An 18432-nucleotide genomic window follows, 5' to 3' on the forward strand; every position below is an offset into this window, starting at 1 on the left:
TATATGACTCTGACCTTCCCTGTGCTGAAATAAATTAAGGTCAGAGTGACCCAGGGAAGAGATTTATTACAAGTTTGTTTCAGCATCAAACAGCTGGAATACTGCAACAGAGCAAATATGAAAGTTCTTCTGCCCTTTTATTTTTACAGATTGTGTTCAGCCCTCTTTTTATCATGAGGAGTCATCTTCCAGACCCCATTATCATACATTTGGAGAAAAGGAGTCTGGGGTTGAGCGAAACACAAGTTATTCCAGGAAAAGGGCAGGAAAAACCACTGCAAAACATAGAACCTGACCTTGTACATCACCTAACATTTCAAGCAAGGTACTGGAAAAACCCTTATATTTTCCTAAGAGAGATTCAGTTGAAAATTAACCTGGTACTATTGAGGAGGGAGAGGGAGGATACAGTTTTTTGTATGATTTCTTATCTTATGAGAATGTTATTTTTAAATTATCCTTAGTGTTCTCTTATTCTCTTCAGTAGTTTTAAATAAAATTCAGCCTCTTTCATTCAGCTTAGAAATAAATGAGGGATCATCAGAAAATTTAATTGGCACATCATTTCTCTCCTGGGAGAAGAGATGAATAGAAGTCTCACTCAAGCGTGGTTGGGGTAGGGGCCAGAGCTCACATCATCCAAACACTGTGTCATCAGTCCCTAAACCACCAGAAATTGACTCCGTCTCGCAATGAAGTATTGGACTACAATATGTTTGTAGTTAGAGTTGTTGGTTGGTTGGTTTGTTTGCTTGCTTGTTTTTCAGTAAATTTTAGGCCACCTTAGAAATCTGATATTTTTTTTTCTTTCCGTTTCTTAGAGAAGAAGATGACCCTTCACATTGCGCTGTGCCCATCTCAACATCCCTCATTAAGCAAATAGCCACTAAAATATACCCTGGAGGTTCCGTTAGCCAGATCCTGGATGAATTCTATGGGCCAGGAAAGTCCCTTCAACCCATGTGGCCCTATAATAAAAAGGATTCTGACAGGTATGTTCCCCAGCTATCTTTTTCTATTAACATTTTTCAGTATTAATAACCATTCACAAAAATGTTAGATACCAAAAAAAGGGTGTTTGGTTGTTTTTTTTTTAAATAGATACTTGCACGTATCTGTCAGATTCTGCCTTTTTATCATCCAGTAGATGTATTTTGTAGATTGCTTTACTCATAGTCTGGAATGTAATTGCATGAAAAGTTTCTTCTCCTGGATGCAAATTCAACATTGGATGATTGTGGTGTGAAGAGGTGTCATACAGGAGTGCTGTGTGTCTGGAATCCTTAAATATACTTCATGAATACTGAAGTCATTATATTTCACTGAATCTCTTGGATGTGGTGTTTGGAACAGGAATGAACAGCTGAGTCAGTGGGATAGCCCAATGCGAGTGAAGCTGTCAGTCTGGAAGCCATATGTTAGAACCTTGTTGATAGAACTTCTACCCTGGGCCCTGCTTATCAATCAGTCCAAGTGGGACCTTTGGCTGTTTGAAGGAGAGAAGATTGTTCTACAGGTTCCTGCTGGCAAAATTATTATCCCTCCTAATTTTCAGGTACTATAACTTCTTTTAACTAATATGAATTCTTTTATTTCAACAGCCAGCTTTTATTCTGAGGTTGCATTTATATTCATAACAGAATGAATCCGTTGTGGGAAACTGTCCTTGAAGTTGCATACGTAAGGCGTATGGAATGTTGTTTGATATTCAGAGACATTTCAGATGCCTTTTTGCCCATCGGCAGTATTCATGTTTGAGTTACCATTAAATTTGATAACTTGTACTAGTTACATTCTCATTTCCACTGTATACAGCATATTTGACAAGCATTAGAATTGGCCTCCTCCAGATATATTAAGGACATAGAATTGTATTCTGTGCTCTAGCACCCACCCCCTAGATACTTTTGTGGTCCTGACAGAGATGGGTAAGAACTGAGGATTTCTGAGCCACCATTTTTGCCAGGCCCCCTTTTTTTAATAAGTGGATTTGAATGTCCACAGTCATGATGCCCGCCCAGTGTTGACGGTGACAATGTGGCATCATGACTGACATGGGGGAAGGCTTAGTCACGGAACAAAATCTCACAGGACGAGTTTATTTTCCATCACAAGAGAATTTTCTAGATAAGGCTAGCTCATTTTTAAAAGCCATATAAATCTGTTTTTTAAAAAAGAGTACAAGGAACTCCTAATGAAATCTTTTTCCTGATAGAGAACAACTTGAGAGTTCATTTTTTTTAGGGGGTGGGACTTCAGTTCATAAACATCTTTATTCAATTGCATTTTAGAAAATAATCAAATCATGTTATTTTATGGAATTGGAATGTTGACTTACATGGACCTAAAGTTGCATAGTATTCTTTTGTCAGATGCAATGAAACCTTCAGTTTTTTAAGCCTTTGGTATTTATAGGGTGGTTACAATTTGGGTTTGGTTTTTTCCCTTCTTCCATAAATATGAATTCCATCATGAATCAAAGAAAACATCTAAAATAAAATGTATGTTGCCAAGAAAGAATGAATGAAAGAAAGAAAGAAAGAAAGAAAGAAAGAAGAGAAGAAAACCTTAAAGGATTTGTTTGCAAAATAGATCTATTATATAATTTTTTAAAAATTCCTGTGATTTGAGGTAAAAATATCAAAGTAAAGAAAAATACTTGATAATTGAGGCATTGTTTTTCCAGGAAGCCTTTCAAATTGGAATATACTGGGCAAATACCAACACCGTGCACAAGTCAGCAGCAGTTAAACTGGTTCATAACCTGACATCTCCGAAGTGGAAAGATGGAGGCAATGGTGAGGTCGTGTCGCTGGACGAAGAAGGGTTTGTTGATGCCGAAATAAGACTTGGTGCTTTCCCAGGACATCAGAAGGTGAGATCAAAGTCTGTGTGAGTCCGGGGAAGTAGCGTGCCACCCCCTCAACCTGTTTAAAATGAACCCACCCTTTTCTTTTCAAATCCCGTTTTGGTATTACTTGTTCTAGACAATTTGTAACAGTGAAACCCATGACTTCTTAGACCTCTCTGTTTTCTTCCCTGTACCAGTGATAAAAGCTGTGTCACATAATTTATCCAGTAACTGCTCTGGTTCAGAACACTCAGCAGCCACTTGATTTATTGCATGTGGGGGGGTGGGGGGAGAATGAACTTATTCACAAGTATCCACAAAGTATACTTGGCCTCCTCCGTTCAGAGGAGGAAGCGGAGCTGCTAGCATTCCGAGCTCCGAGGGGAAGGACGAGGCCCCCGCTTGCACAGGCTGCATTCCTGAGCAGAGCGACGGGGGTCCATTCCGGTTTTCCCACGGAACCAGTGTTACAAGAGGGTGTTGCATCCTTGGACAGGGGACTGGCACCCGTGTTTTTAAAGATATGAATACAAAAAACAGACTTAATTGGTCGTTAATTAAATACAAATGTGTACTTTTCAGCATAAATCTTCTCTAAAGTCTATGAAAACCAATTAAGCTGAATAATACAGTAACAACACTATCATATTGTACCATTTAGAGGTCTTATGTTGTCCTTAATAATATCTTCATTATTTTAGAGGTCCCAAATCAGAAAAAGAAGGGATACTTCATCAGAGCAGTTTAAGTCAGAATGACCTTTGTGTAGGGAGAAGTTAGATTTTGGCAGACTTCTTTGAAGAGCCTCTTGAGAAAAGTTAGGGTCACTTGGTGACTTTTTAAAAAATAAATTTCTCTGATACAAAGAGGTTGGTTTCTCTTCAATAGTCAAGGCTGGTATCCATTTCCTCAAAGTTGTCTGGGCAACACATGTTTATGCTCTGCCGGCCAAAACACTGTAACATGGGTGTGAATGGCAAAGAGCTGTAAGCGTGAATCGCCCAAAGTCGAATAGTTGTAAGTTGAGAACTACCATCAAAACCTGGGAAAAATGTTATGATACACAAACACCCGATATCTCTAGCACCTCACCACATAGCCATAGTAAGCGCTGAATACATGTTTGTGAATGAATGAATGGACTGTTGGAAAATACATTATTTTATATATTTATCTCATTATTCTTTAGCAGGGATTCTCAAACTTTTTATCCTTGACACCCCTTAAAATTATTAAGGACCTCCCAGAACCTTTTGTTTATGTGGGTTATATCTATTGATATTTAGAAGTCAAAACAAAATTTAAAACAAAGGATAGACATACATTCCATTAGTTATAAAAGTGATGACATTATACTGCATATAACCTCTAGAAAGTTCCAGTTGTACACTTAGAGAGAATTAGAGTGAAAAAGACAAATAGCATCTTAGTGTTATTTATAAAAATAGTTTTGACCTTTGGACTCCCTAAAATGATCTCAAAGACAACCTGCCAACCATGGGCCCTGGACCACACTTTGAGAACTGTTATTCTGATAATACCGCTTAAAGATACCCACTAGATGGGTATGCAAGTAATATCTGCCCTGAGCACCCGTCCCTCATAAACAGGGTGAGGTGATAAGATGACAGGCATAGTGGTAAGAGCAGCACCATGGAACCAGACTGCATGGTTTCCAACCCCAACTGGACCTTCTTTATATTTGTGAACTTGGGCAAGTTACTTAACCTCTTTGTGCCCCATTTCCTTCTTCTGTAAAATGGAGATAAAAGTAGCTGCCCCATGTGGGTGTTGTGAAGATTCTGTGAGTTACATGCATGAAGTACATAAAACAGGTTGACCACAAGAAGGCCATAGGTGAGGGTCAGCCATTATGATTTCTTCATCATCACCAGCAGCAGCAGTATTATTAAAGTTCTCAGAATTCCTCCTGGTCCATACTAGGCAGTCAGTGAGACGGCTACTATCATGTGCGTGAGGAAGAGGAAGAAAAATGTTTATTTGAATTCTTCATGTTGAAAAAGATGAGTGGCATCTTTTTACATATAAGTGCTTTATAGATAAATATTTTGTGAGGGAATTGGTTAAATAACTTGAAAACAAGTCTCTAGGTTGCTACACGGTAGCAAAAAAGTAACGAATTGCTTTGGTGAGGTACCCCGTTGCAGAGGAAACAGGGGCCAGGACAGTTTTGAAACTGAAAGAGGGCCGCATCAAATACCCTGGGACAAAAGGTAAAATTGGTACTGTGCTGGGAAAGCAATAGATAAAATGGCCTTTTGCAAGTAATCGAGGTTTTTATACACTTTACACAATGTCCAGATTTCCTCTGTCCTCAATTGTCTTGCAGTTGTGTCAGTTCTGCATTTCCTCCATGGTGCAGCAGGGGATACAGATCATTCAGATTGAAGACAAGACGACAATAGTCAATAATACACCCTATCAAATATTTTATAAACCACAGTTAGCGGCCTCCAAGCCCCGTTCTGGAAAGGAGGTAAGCAATTCATAATGTGATTGGATTGTCTTAAGTTTCAATAAATCACAATCAAGAGAATCAACCTTTTTAAACCTAGAACATATAAAACGCCACTGCTGAATATGGGTAAAGAGAAACGCATTTATTTTTTTTTACTTTAATTAAAACCAAGGATGTCATGGTCAGTGCTTCCAAGGTAGTTCCCAAGCAAAAACATCCCGACACAGTCAGATGAGTGCTGCCTGCGCCCCATCTGCTCAAGGCCACGGCACTCTCTTCTCGCGTGCACAGAGCCACAGCCCCAGCGGCAGGGAAGAGCTCCTAACGACTGGCTCCCAGTCTCAAAGGAAGGAACATCTGCCTTGCAGGCCCCAGTGCCAGGAGGAGCCGTGTGGGTGAAAGGCTGGGCCCCCACTGAGCCCCGGATCTGGGAGCCCTGAGCTCCATGTCCACAAGGACAGTAAATGTGAAAATGTACCAACTCATTTATGTTAACTTCTCCATGGCACAATATGCAGAAAATAAATCCAAGAAGGATTTTTGATTCAGTTCTTTATACAATTAAAATGAAGTTACATTTAGGGAGAAGGGAGATATTTTAAAAGCACTTATAAACAGTATTCTAAGTGGTATGCTAGTTTCAATAGTTTTATCTTTGTCTACATTTACCATTATCCCTTAGTTCAGCTCTTAAAATTACGTTAGAACAATAAAATAGGATCAAAGTGTCATTCTTCCAAGTTTACAGTGCATTGCAGTATTTACAAAAATGTGAGAAGAATACATTTTTATCTTGGTTCATTCAAGTGTTGTTCGAATGCAGATGTGGCCAGAAGTACGCAGCAGGGACACAGAGGTCAACAATGTTTGCCTTGTAGGAGGGCCTCTGAGCAGAGAATCAGCCTGCGTCCCGATAATTTCCGCCTCTCCCCACCCTGTGCTTCCTGAAACCTCAGGTCCGGGCTTCTCACACTGACATGTCCTCATCAGAAAATGGCCATCATTTGGTGTTCCTTGTGGGGTTTTATGAAGGTTAAATGAGATAATATTCATTAAAAGTCTAGGCATTCAGGAAATGAGAGTGCGGCGGGCCGCAGCAGCCACACCAGCATCGCAGTGAGCTCCTCACTTGTCTGGGCCTCCTGGAGAGACAGGGGCAGCCCACCTTCGTCCCTGCAGCTCAGGAGTGTCCCTTTTTCAGTTCCAGACCCAGCCTCAGGGGCATAAAGGAATTTTTTTCAAGCCATACTAATCCCTAGACTCTGGAGGAGATTGCGTGGCCGAGTGGGGAAAACAAACAGGAAGCAGGAAGCCTGGCCTGTGGCTGGGCTTTGCCTCTCACTGGTTTTGTTATTGGTGGAAAACCAGTTCATGCAATATCACGAGAAAAAGAATTTCCTGAGACCCGCGTGGGGCTCCATGGTAAGCTTTACCGATAATGTAAAATGAAGGGGTTCCCCTCCTGACTTCCCAAAGTCCCATCTCCATCTGTCCTGCCGTGGAAAAGGTCCAATCTTGTCTTCAGCAAGGCCAAGGCAAAAACCAGTGTCCAGAGTTTTCTGCTCCATGTTAGACTCCAGTCCAGCCCAGCATCCGGCCAGCGTGGCGTGTGTTTCCAGCTGCAACCCATTGCTGTGCTGTGGGATTCAGGCTCCCTCCTGGAGTCTGCATGTGGGATCCACACGGCTATGCTCCGTGCACCTGCTAGGGCCACAGGGCTTTGGAGAGTGAACATGGGAGTCAGTTCACCCGTGTGTGGGGTGGGTGGGGGGAGTGCTGCTTTGTTCCCCTGGGATTATATTAGTTTGGGTTTAGGATGGACCAGGTGTTTTTTCAAAATGACCAATTTCCCAGGCTTTCTCAGGCTTTGGATGAGTCTACACTCCCTAGTTAGATTAACAGGCCTCTGTGGCCCAGCACCTTCCCCACACCTCCCAGCAGTCCAGAGGTGGGAAGCGAGGGTGTTAATCCTTTTGGTGGAGCAAGGTGCTGTGGTCCCCTGGAGTATGAAAAGCTGTAACTTTCTGATGAAGCAGACAGGTTCATGCTCCTCAGTTTATCAAGCTCAATGTCTAGTTCCCTTTGCTCGCCTTTCTTATAATCAGCTAAATACCAGTGGTAACAGTTTTGTTCTGTGATTTTGGACAAGTCATCAGCTCTCCGGAAAGCAGCTGTCTTCACCGTGAAAGAGGAGGATCAAATAAATTCTCCCAAGGTCCTTTTTTTAAAAATTTTTACTCTGGGATATCAAGTGCTTTAATTGCAGTTGACGTGCAATATTGTATTAGTTTCAGGTGTGCAATGTGGAGTTGACATTTATATACCTTACGAAGTGATCACCATGAGAAGTCCAGTAACCATCTGTCACATACAAAGTTGTTGCAATGCCATTGGCAGTATTCCCGATGCTGTAACTTACATCCCTGTGACTTATTTATGTGACAAATCTGTGCCTCTTAATACTCTTCACCTTTTTGCCCATTCCCCCCCATCACCCAACACTCTGGCGACTATCAGTTTGTACTTCCTACCTGTGAATGTGATGGTTTGGTTTGGTTTGTCCACCACTTCAGTTTTTCACCCTGGTGCACTGTTGGTGGGATTGTAAATTGGTGCAGCCAGTATGGAAAACTGTATGAAGCTTCCCCCAAAAAACTGAAAATAGAACTCTCAATGTCCTTTTTAAGTGTAAAATTCTGAAACTCTCAAATGAGCCAGAAACCATGTGAGATTCCAGCTGAGGGTGGAGATCGGAGTTGCCTCCCCCCTCGGGGTGAGCCTTCACCAAAACCTGTGTTCTGCACTCCCAGTGCGCCGCTCTGGACCTCCTTCATGTCTCTTCGCACCACGTCCCCTGCCCCAGGGTGCCACACTCCTCCAGTTCACCCATCCCTGTCCAAGAAGACCTCCCAGCGCATGGCAGTTCCCCCCCCATGGCATCTGGATTTTTGCGACATTTGGGACATGTTGAGAACTTTGCATCACCTTTTAAATCACCTCAGCTCCGTCCTGTTTCTTTCTGCCTAGAAAAGCAGCTCCTACTCCCACTGCTTGTAACTGTCCCACTGGCGCTTTGTCATGGGAACAGGGTTTTCCATAGTCTCATGGCCCCCTCCTGAGAATACATGGTTAGGGTTTCTTAGAAGCTGTGCTTGGAAAAGCTTCACTTCTCTGTATTATCGTAGTAAATGTGCTGTGTCTGCATTGTCTCTTCTTTTTTCAGTATTTTCATGTTCCAGACAGTGCTACTTTCAGCATTTGCCCAGGTGGCGAGCAGCCTGCCGTGAACTCCAGCTCCCTTCCTTGCTGGGACTTAATGCCTGACATCATCCCATCGGCGCTGGATGCATCGCTGCTTCAGAAGCAGATCTCGCTGGCCTTTTCTCCCACCGCGGGTGCCGACAGCTCACAGAGCTGGAGCCTGCCAGCCGTCGTTCGACAGGAGTTCCCCCGACAGAGTGTGGCGGTGCCCTTGGGCAGCTGTAGGGAGGAGAATGGATTCTGCACCAGGTACTGTGCATGTGTGTGAACACCCTGCTTCTCTTGTCACTATAGCTGTTCACTGAGGGGCCAAGAGACGGGAGAATGATTGCAGTGCCCACCATATGTAAAACTAAGTTTTCCTCTTGTTCACAATGGCTTCTAGACGTTGTATTACAACTGGGCAAATGTTATGGTCACATGGATTTTTCCCTGATGCAGCTTCTCCTGGGGGAAGATGATGTAACAGCAATACAGTGTTATGAAAAGATCGTCTCGTTTTATGACTTCTTGGCCTCTGTCGAATGATAAGAAAATAAGGATTAAAATATGAGAGAGTGAAGTTGGAAAACCTTTTTATTTTCCCATATTTTATTTCAAAATGGAATTTTTCTCAAAAAGTCATTAAGAGAGATAACTCAGATAAACACAAGTTACAGAAGACTCTGTTCTGCAGTTGTTCCTGCACGCAAGTCACCGATTACGCAAATAACAGCCACAGAATCAAGCCAGGGACGTGCAGTGGTCTGTTCGTACTGGACTTTTATTTTGTGGTTGTTTTGCATGCAATATGTCCTTCTCTAGCTGTCGGGGATAACTTATCTATGCTATATGTAAAAAGTACAAACGAAAACATTGTGACCTTATGAGAGGTACCTTACTCTTGGGATTATGAATTTATAGACTTTATTTGAGATTTTAGCCATCCTAACTTTGTGAGGGATACAGATTTCTAGTAGTAATATTTTAAAAGATAACTTTCCAACACACGTAAGTAAGGCCCCGTTCCCTACACACATCCCTTCTCCTTTCCCAGCATTCACAAACATCCCTGGTTTTATGAGCACTTCCGTCCCTCACTGGAGAGGAGGGGTCCTCCTCATATTCTGATTGGAGAAGTTCAGTGTGGTGAGTTTGAGGCAGCATTTTTGACAGTGATGTGAACCTGTGTCTAGAAAACAAAGCTTATTTTTAAAATTTGAAGACAAAACTCTAACTGTTTATTTGAAATTACTTAAAATTCTAAGAATCACAAGACATAATTTTATTAAAATAACAATTTCATTCTTAAATATTAAGTAAGATGTTAGATTAAAAATTCCTTATGTTAGTTCTGGCTACCCACTTTCTTGGCCACCAAAAAGAAAATTCCCGAGGTTGGCTTTCCCAATTCTTTCAAAACTAGGCTGGGAAAAGAACTTTGTAGTTAGTCCACCGTCTGTACTCTGAAAGTGAATTCACGTCCTGCTGCCCCATCTCCCCCTCCCTCTCCCCTCCTCAGTCCAACGGGGCACATTTGTAGGTTTCGTGAATGGGATTCCCCAGAGGCTAGTGGTCATTCTGTGGCGTTTCAGGCACACAGTCTTCGGGGAGGGGCCTGACACTGGTGAGCAAGACAAGTAGCAAGTGGGAAGTCACACATTTGGCAAATATCTGATTTCTTCAATTAACTTGAACAATCAGTCCATGTAATTTAAACATCAGAGAGAATTTTTTCCTGCTCTGATATGAAATGTTGTTTGGTAGATTATAGTCCTGGCTTCGAAAAGCTCTGTCACTCCATTGTGGAGGGGAGCTCATGCCCACACAGCAGTTCTTTTAGTGCCAAATGACGCAGCTTCATTCTTGGTGGACAAGCGGCGCTCCTGTAGAGTATGCTGACTGTGGAAACTAACAACAAACTCTACGAGCCTACCTACATTTAGGGAAAAAAAAGAGCAAGTACCCAGATTCTCTCGGAGTCCTTCTGAAAGCACAACAGCTCCTCCTTAGCCAAAATTTCCCAGGCGTGTTTGAGGGGAAAGGCGCCCTGCCGACAGTTGAAGGCACAGACGGCCTGAGGGGGGAAGTGCAGGGGGGAAGTGTAGCCCAAGGTTGCCTGTCATTCTCTCCGAGTGGCACAAGTTACGGAGGGGTTTCTTTTAGATAATTTTTCACATTTAAAAAAACTTTTGTGATAAATGTATGTTACTGTTTTCAGGAAAAAAAACAGTAAGTCTATAATATGTGGTAGTTACTATAGAAGAAGATGGTCTTTTTCTAGAAACCATTTGCTCTGGTTTATAAAAGAGAAGGTACTACAGAGTTCTAAATAGTGCAAGTCTAAATAAACGTGCATCAGTAGAGAAGACATTTCTTTCCAAACCGTTTCTGTCATTTGGGTTCCTTCTGTTCCAGGGCCGTGGCACTGACCTACCAAGAGCACTTGGGAGTGACTTATTTAACCCTCTCCGAAGACCCTAGTCCTCGAATAATTTTCCACAACAGATGTCCAGTAACAGTACTTATTAAGGAAAATATCAAAGGTATATTTTATAACATTGAATTCAAATAATAACAAAACCTGTATTTTTTCTGGAGGTTTTTACTTAGTAATTAGCTAACCTGTGATCCTATAAGGAATGTTTAAATAAAAGTGTTATTAATTTCCTGAAAAGTTTTTCTTGCCCCACTATGTTTAATATCCCTAAGTCTGTCCCCAAGACCTTAAGACTACATATGCGTTTTTTTTAGATACTCCGAAGTTTGAGGTTTATTGCCGAAAAGTTCCTGCTGAGTGTTCAATCCATCATGAGCTTTATCACCAGATCTCCAGTTACCCAGACTGCAAACCCAAAGACCTGCTCCCCAGCCTCTTTCTGAGAGCAGAGTCCATGGATGAAGTCACGACCGAGTGGAGTGACGCCGTCGATGTCAACAGTCCAGGGACCCAGGTCCGTGAGCCACGCGTTACCCCAGTGCCCAAAGGAAAATGTCCTTTTCTAAGTGTCAGTGGTTGTCTATTTTTAAGCGTAGTTTTCTGAATGCTGGACTTCCCGTCTCTGTGAGCGCCTGTGTGTACTCATTTTTGATGCTCAAATACAAGTATATATCTCTAAAGTATACTATATACCTGTTTACCAGGGAGGAGCACTTGGTAACAGCAGGCCCACCTTGGATCTACTACAAGGTCAAAACAAAATAAAATTGCTGGACTTCTCTACACAGAAGGTATTCCAACTGGCCAGATTTTAAGACAATCATAATGCCAACACTAGTTTAATTCCCCCTTTTGAAACTTTACTAATTTTAAAATATACATTTTGTCCTAGTAGTACATAAAACTTTGCAAGTATAAGTGCATTTTTAAAATCCTGCACAGATAAAATGTCTTTGTTTGTCCCTGTCTTACTCTGGATATTAGTGCTGTTATTTTTGTTGTAAGCGGAACATGAACCAAGCATATCGTTCCTACTGTGCTTAAGATTTGCCATGTTTTAGGCCATCATCCATATACACCAAGATTGTGGGTTCAATCCCTGGTCAGGGCACTTACAAAAATCAACCAATGGATGCATAAATAAGCGGAACAGCAAATCAGTGTTTCTCTCTCTCCCTCTCTCTCATCAATCAATAAGTTTTTAATGGCCATTTTTAATATATAGTGGCATTAAATACATTCACCATGTTGTCCAACCATTACCACTATTCTAGCATCCCAAACCAAAGCTCCGTGCCCATTAAGCAACTCCCTGTTTCCCTTCACTCAACCCCTCACAGCCTCTTTTGCACTTTCTGCCTCTGAATTTGCCTAGTCTAAGCACCTCATAAAAGTGGAGTCAAACAATACTTGTCCTTTTGTGTCTGGCTTATTTCACTTGGCATAATATTTTCAAGGTTTATCCATAACATGTGTCAGAACTTTATTCCCTTTTGTGGCCAAATAATATTGTGCTGTACTTTTTTAATGTTCTTTACATCTATTAGTTTATTTGATCTTCACAATAAGCTTTTGAAGTAGATCCCATTGTAATGGTTACAAAACACATATTAAAGTTATAAATATGTATAGTAATAATGATGATTACCATTTAATAATCACTAACTGTATGCCAGGCATTGGGCTAAGCACTTTACAGTCATTCCTTTTTTTTTAATCGGGGTGACATTGGTTAATAAAATTATATACCTTTCAGGTGTACAATTCTATAACATGTCATCTGTATATTGCGTGTTCACCGCCCCAAGTCAAGTCTCCTTTAATCACGATTTTCCTCCTTATATCCTCCTCTACCTCCCACAGCCCCTTTTCCCTCTGGTAATCACCATACTGTTATCTGTGTCTGTGAGTTTTGTTTGTTTGGGGTTTTTTCTTTTGTTTAATCCCTTTACATTTTTGACCCAATCCCCCAACCTTCCTCCCCTCTGACAGCTGCCAGTCTGTTCTGTGTATCTATGAGTCTGTTTCTATTTGTTTGTTAATTTTTTTGTTCATTAGATTACATATATAAGTGACATCATATGGTACTTTCACTTAGCATAATAGTCTCCAGGTCTATCCAAGCTGTTGCAAAACTAAGATTTCCTTCTTTTTTATAGTCAAGTAGTATTCCATTATGTAAGTGTACCACAGCTTTCTCTCTTCTTTTTTGTTATTGTTGGCACTACTACTGCTGTCCCCCATTCCCCCCCACCCCTTTTCCTTCAATAAGCCCCTACCCTCTCCCTCCCCACAGCCTTCCCCACATTGTTATTTGTGCCCCTGGGCTATGCATATGTGTGTATATGTACTTTGGCAAATGTCTTCCAGTCACCCCCAGCCCCCTCCCCTCTGAGATCTGTCAGTCTGTTCCATGATTCAATGCCTCTGGTTTTATTTTGTTCATCAGTTTATATTGTTCATTAGATTCCACGTATGAATGAGATCATGCTGTCTTTCTCTGACTGGCTTATTTCACTTATATAATATTCTCCAGGTCAGTCCATGCTGTCACAAAAGCTAACTAAGATTTCCTTTTTTAAGGCTGCATAGAATTTCATTATGTAAATGTATCACAGCTTTTTTATCCATTCATCTACTGATGGACACTTGGGCTGCTTCCAAATCTTGGCTATTGTAAATAATGCTGCATTGAACATAGAGGTGCATATATTCCTTCAAATCAGAGTTTTGGATTTCTTCGCATGTATTCCCAGAAGTGGGATCGTTGGGTCTTAAGGCAGTTCCTTTTTTTAATTTTTTGAAGTAACTCCATACATTTTCCACAGTGGCTGCACCAATCTGCATTCTCACCAACAGTACATAAAGGTTTCCTTTTACCACATCCTCTCAAACACTTGTTTGTTGTTTTATTGATGATAGCCATTCTGACAGATATGAGGTGTTCTCTCATTATGGTTTTAATTTGCATTTCTATGATGATTAGTGACATTGAGCATTTTTTCATATATCTATTGACCATCTGTATGTATTCTTTGGAGAAATGTGTGTTCAGGTTCTTTGTTCATTTTTCAATTGAATTGTTTGTCTTCCTGGTGTTGAATTGTGTAAGTTCTTTATAAATTTTGGATATTAACCCATTACCCGATGTATCACTGGCAAACATTCAGTGGGTTGTCTTTTCATTTTGTTGATGGTTTCCTCTGCTGTGCAGAAACTTCTTAGTTGGATGTGGTCCCATTTGTTTATTTTTTCTTTTATTTCTCTTGCCTGGGAAGATAAATCAGAAAAAAATGTTGCTATGAGAAATGTTCGAGATTTTACTGCCTATGTTTTCTTCTATAAGTTTCTTGGTTCCAAGTCTAATATTTAAGACTTTAATCCATTTTGAGTTTAATCTTATGTGTAGTGTAAGAAGGTGGTTTAGTTTCTTTTTCTTTCTTTTTTCTTTCTTTCTCTTCCTTCCTTCCTTCCTTCCTTTTTTCTCATATCTGTCCAGTTTTCCCCAACGCTATTTATTGAATAGGCTCTCTTTACCCCATTGTATGTTCTGGCCTCCTTTGTCAAATATTAATTGACTAAAATGTATGGGTTTACTGTTGGTCTCTGTATTCTGTTCCATTGATCTACATGCCTGTTTTTATGCCTATACCATGCTGTTTTGCTTACTATGACCTTGTAGTAGAGTTTGGTATCAAGTAGTGAGATTCTTCCAACTTTGTTCTTCCCCCTCAAGAGTGCTGTGGCTATTCAGGTTCTTTTGTGGTTCCATATAAATTTCTGAAATGGTTATTCTGTGAAATACGTCATTGGTATCTTGACAGGAATTGTATTGAATCTATAGATTGCTTTGGGAAGTATGGACATTTTAATGATGTTAATTCTTCCTACCCATGAGTGTGGTATATGTGTCCACTCTTTTGTATCTTCTTCATTTTTTTTTTTAGTGTCTTTTCTGAGAACAGGTCTTTTACATCCTTGGTTAAGTTTATTCCTAGGTATTTTATTTATTTTGATGCAATTGTAATGGGATTGGTTTCTTAGTTTTCCTTTTGATAGTTCATTATTGATCTATGAAAATGCAAATGATTTCTGGATTTTTTTTATGTGTCCTGTGACTTTACTGAATTCATTTATCAGTTCTAGTAGTTTTTGGCGGAATCTTTAGGGTTCTCTATATACAGTATCATGTCATCTGCAAATAAGGACAGTTTTACTTCTTCCTTTCCAATTTGGATGTCTTTTATTGTTTCTTCTTGACTGATTGCTGTGGCTAGCACTTCCAGTACTATGTTGAATAAGAGTAGTGAAAGCAGATATCCCTGTGTTGTTCCAGATCTTAAGGGAAATGCTTGTAGTTTTTGCCCATTGTGTATGATATTGGCAGTGGGTTTGTCATATATGTATGACCTTTATTATGATGAGATATGTTCTATTTGTACTTTGCTGAGAGTTTTATCATAAATGGATGTTGAATTCTATCAAATGCTTTTTTGCATCTATTGATATGATTATGTGATTATTATCCTTCATTTTGTTTATGTAGTATATCATGTTCATTGATTTGCAGATATCATATTAACCTTACATCCTGGGATTAATCCCACTTGATTACGGTATATGATCTTTTTAATGTATTGCTGGATCTGGTTTGCTAATATTTTGTTGAGGATTTTAGCATCTGTGTTCATCAAGAATATTGGCCTATAATTTTCTTTCTTTGTAGTGTCTTCATCTGATTTTAAAATTAGGATAATGCTGGTGTTGTAAAATGAGCTTGGGAGTCTTCCCTCCTCTTTAATTATTTGGAATAGTTTGAGAAGGAGAGGAGTTAATTCTTTTCAATATTTGCTAAAATTCACCTGTGAAGCAATCGCATCCAGGGCTTTTGTTTGTTAGGAATTTTTTTATAACTGCTTTAATTTCATTAGCTGGAATCTGGCCGTTCAGATTTCCTGATTCTTTCTGATTCAGTTTTGGTAGATTGTATATTTCTAGGAATTTATCCATTTCATCCAGATTATTCAATTTGTTGGCATATAGTTGTTTGTAATATTGTCTCACAGTCCTTTGTATTCCTTGGTGCTGGTTGTTACTTCTCCTCTTTCATTTCCTCTCTCTTTATTGATGAGTCTGGTTAAAGGTTTGTCAATCTAGTTTATCTTTTCAAAGAACCAAGTGTTAATTTCAGTGATATTTTGCATTGTTTTTTTAAATATATTTTATTGATTATGCTATTACAGTTGTCCCATTTCCCCCCCTTTATTTCCTTCCACCTTGCACACCCCCTCCCACCCACACTTCCCCCTTTAGTTCATGTCCATGGGTCATACATGTAAGTTCTTTGGCTTCTACATTTCCTATACTATTCTTAACCTCCCCCTGTCTATTTTCTACTTATCATTTATGCTACTTATTCTCTGTACCTTTTCCCCCTCTCTCCCCCTCCCACTCCCCTGTTGATAACCCTACATGTGATCTCCATTTCTGTGGTTCTGCTCCTGTTTTAGTTGTTTGCTTAGTTTGTTTTTGTCTTTAAGTGTGGTTGTTAATAACTGTGACTTTGCTGTCATTTTACTACACATGTTTTTTTATCTTCTTTTTCTTAGATAAATCTCTTCAACATTTCATATAATAAGGGTGTGGTGATGATGAATTCCTTTAACTTGACCTTATCTGAGAAGCACTTTAACTGCCCTTCCAGTCTAAATAAAAGCTTTACTAGATAGAGTGATCTTGGATGTAGGTCCTTGCCTTTCATGACTTGGAATACTTCTTTCCAGCCCCTTCTTGCCTGCAAGGTCTCTTTTGAGAAATCAGCTGACGGTCTAATGGGCACTCTTTTGTAGGTAACTGTCTTCTTTTCTCTTGCTGCTTTTAAGATTCTCTCCTTATCTTTAATCTTGGATAATGTAATTATGATGTGCCTTGGTGTGTTCTTCCTTGGGTTCAACTTCTTTGGGGCTCTCTGAGCTTCCTGGAAGTCTATTTCCTTTACCAGATTAGGGAGGTTCTCCTTCATTATTTGTTCAAGTAAGTTTTCAATTTCTTCCTTGTCCTCTTCTCCTTCTGGCACCCCTATAATTCGGATGTTGGAACTTTTAAAGATGTCCGGGAGGTTCCTAAGTCTCTCCTTACTTTTTGAATTGTTGTTTCTTTATTCTTTTCTAGTTGAATGTTTCTTTCTTCTTTCTGGTCCACACCATTGATTAGAGTCCCAGTTTCCTTCCCATCACTATTGGTTCCCTGTCACTTTCCTTCATTTCACTTAGCGTAGCCTTCATTTTTTCATCTAATTTGCAACCAAATTCAACCAGTTCTGTGAACATCCGGATTACCAGTGTTTTGAACTGTGCATCTGATAGGTTGGCTATCTCTGTCACTTAGTTGTATTTTTTCTGGAGTTTGATCTGTTCTTTCATTCGGGCCAATTTTTTTGTTTTGGCGAGCATGCTACGTGTAAGGAGCGGAGCCTCAGGTGTTCACCAGGGTGGGGTAACCCACATCACTGCATTGTGACCTGGGGAAGGGGTCTGAGAGGGAACAATGGCACTTGCTCCACTCTCTGCCAGATTTCAGTCACTTACCCACTTCCCACAAGCAAATTGGGTCCTTCTGGTGCTGATTCCCCAGGTGGGTGGGCTTGTGTGCATTCTAAGACCCTGTTGGTCTCTCCAACAAACTCTCCTGTGAGGCTGGGAGTTTCTCCCACTCGTGCCTCAACCCCTACAGGTGTTTTTAATCTGTGGTTTGAGGCTTTATTTCCCTGCTGGGGCCCTGGGTTGCGCAGTCTGTCTCACTCCCTAGTTGTTCCTCCTGGTTTATCCGCACACAAATGTGGGACCACCCACTCCACCAGCCGCCACCTTGCTGGGTCGCCAGCTGCCAACTTTTCCGCCCAGGTTCTCCACTGCCACCTTGCTGTGAGTCCCCTCTGCCCAGCTGCCCGTCTCCAAACCTTCTATTGGTCTGGATGAATGTTTCTTCTTTAATTCCTTGGTTGTTGGACTTCCATACAGTCTGATTTTCTGTCAGTTCTGGTTGTTTTTGCTTTTAAATTGTTGTTGTCCTTCTTTTGGTTGTGCAAGGAGGCAGAGTGTGTCTACCTACACCTCCATCTTGCCCGGAAGTCTGCATTGTTTTTTATACTGTATTTTGTTTATTTCTGTTCTGATCTTTATTTTTCTTTCCTTCTACTCATTTTGTGCTCTGTTGTTCTTTTTCAAGTTCCTTTAAGTGGAAAGTTAGAGTGTCTATTTGAGATTTTTCCTTTTTTGAGATAGGCCTATAATGCTATAAATTTCTCTCTTAGAACTGCTTTTGCTGTGTCACGTAGATTTGGGTGTTTTGTGTTCTCATTTTTATTTGTTTCAAGGTATCTCTTGAGTTTTTTCTTGATGTCATTGTTATTAACCCATTCAT

General features: G+C 40.4%; 1 protein-coding gene across 2 annotated transcripts in view; it reads left to right on the forward strand.

Annotated features, from left to right (window-relative positions):
- The window catches only part of VPS13B (vacuolar protein sorting 13 homolog B), a 699511-nt gene that overhangs the window by 637208 nt on the left and 43871 nt on the right, over positions 1 to 18432 (forward strand). For both annotated transcript variants that reach the window (XM_045861171.1, XM_045861172.1), the window contains exons 47-54: positions 150 to 325; positions 822 to 992; positions 1354 to 1555; positions 2687 to 2875; positions 5202 to 5348; positions 8554 to 8840; positions 10989 to 11116; positions 11325 to 11524. In XM_045861171.1, the coding sequence (XP_045717127.1) occupies positions 150 to 325; positions 822 to 992; positions 1354 to 1555; positions 2687 to 2875; positions 5202 to 5348; positions 8554 to 8840; positions 10989 to 11116; positions 11325 to 11524 (1500 nt within the window). The remainder of the gene's footprint in view (positions 1 to 149; positions 326 to 821; positions 993 to 1353; positions 1556 to 2686; positions 2876 to 5201; positions 5349 to 8553; positions 8841 to 10988; positions 11117 to 11324; positions 11525 to 18432) is intronic.

Source organism: Phyllostomus hastatus, unplaced genomic scaffold (genome assembly GCF_019186645.2).
Source record: "Phyllostomus hastatus isolate PE091 unplaced genomic scaffold, TTU_PhHast_1.1 phas_scaffold_21, whole genome shotgun sequence".
NCBI lineage: Eukaryota > Metazoa > Chordata > Mammalia > Chiroptera > Phyllostomidae > Phyllostomus > Phyllostomus hastatus.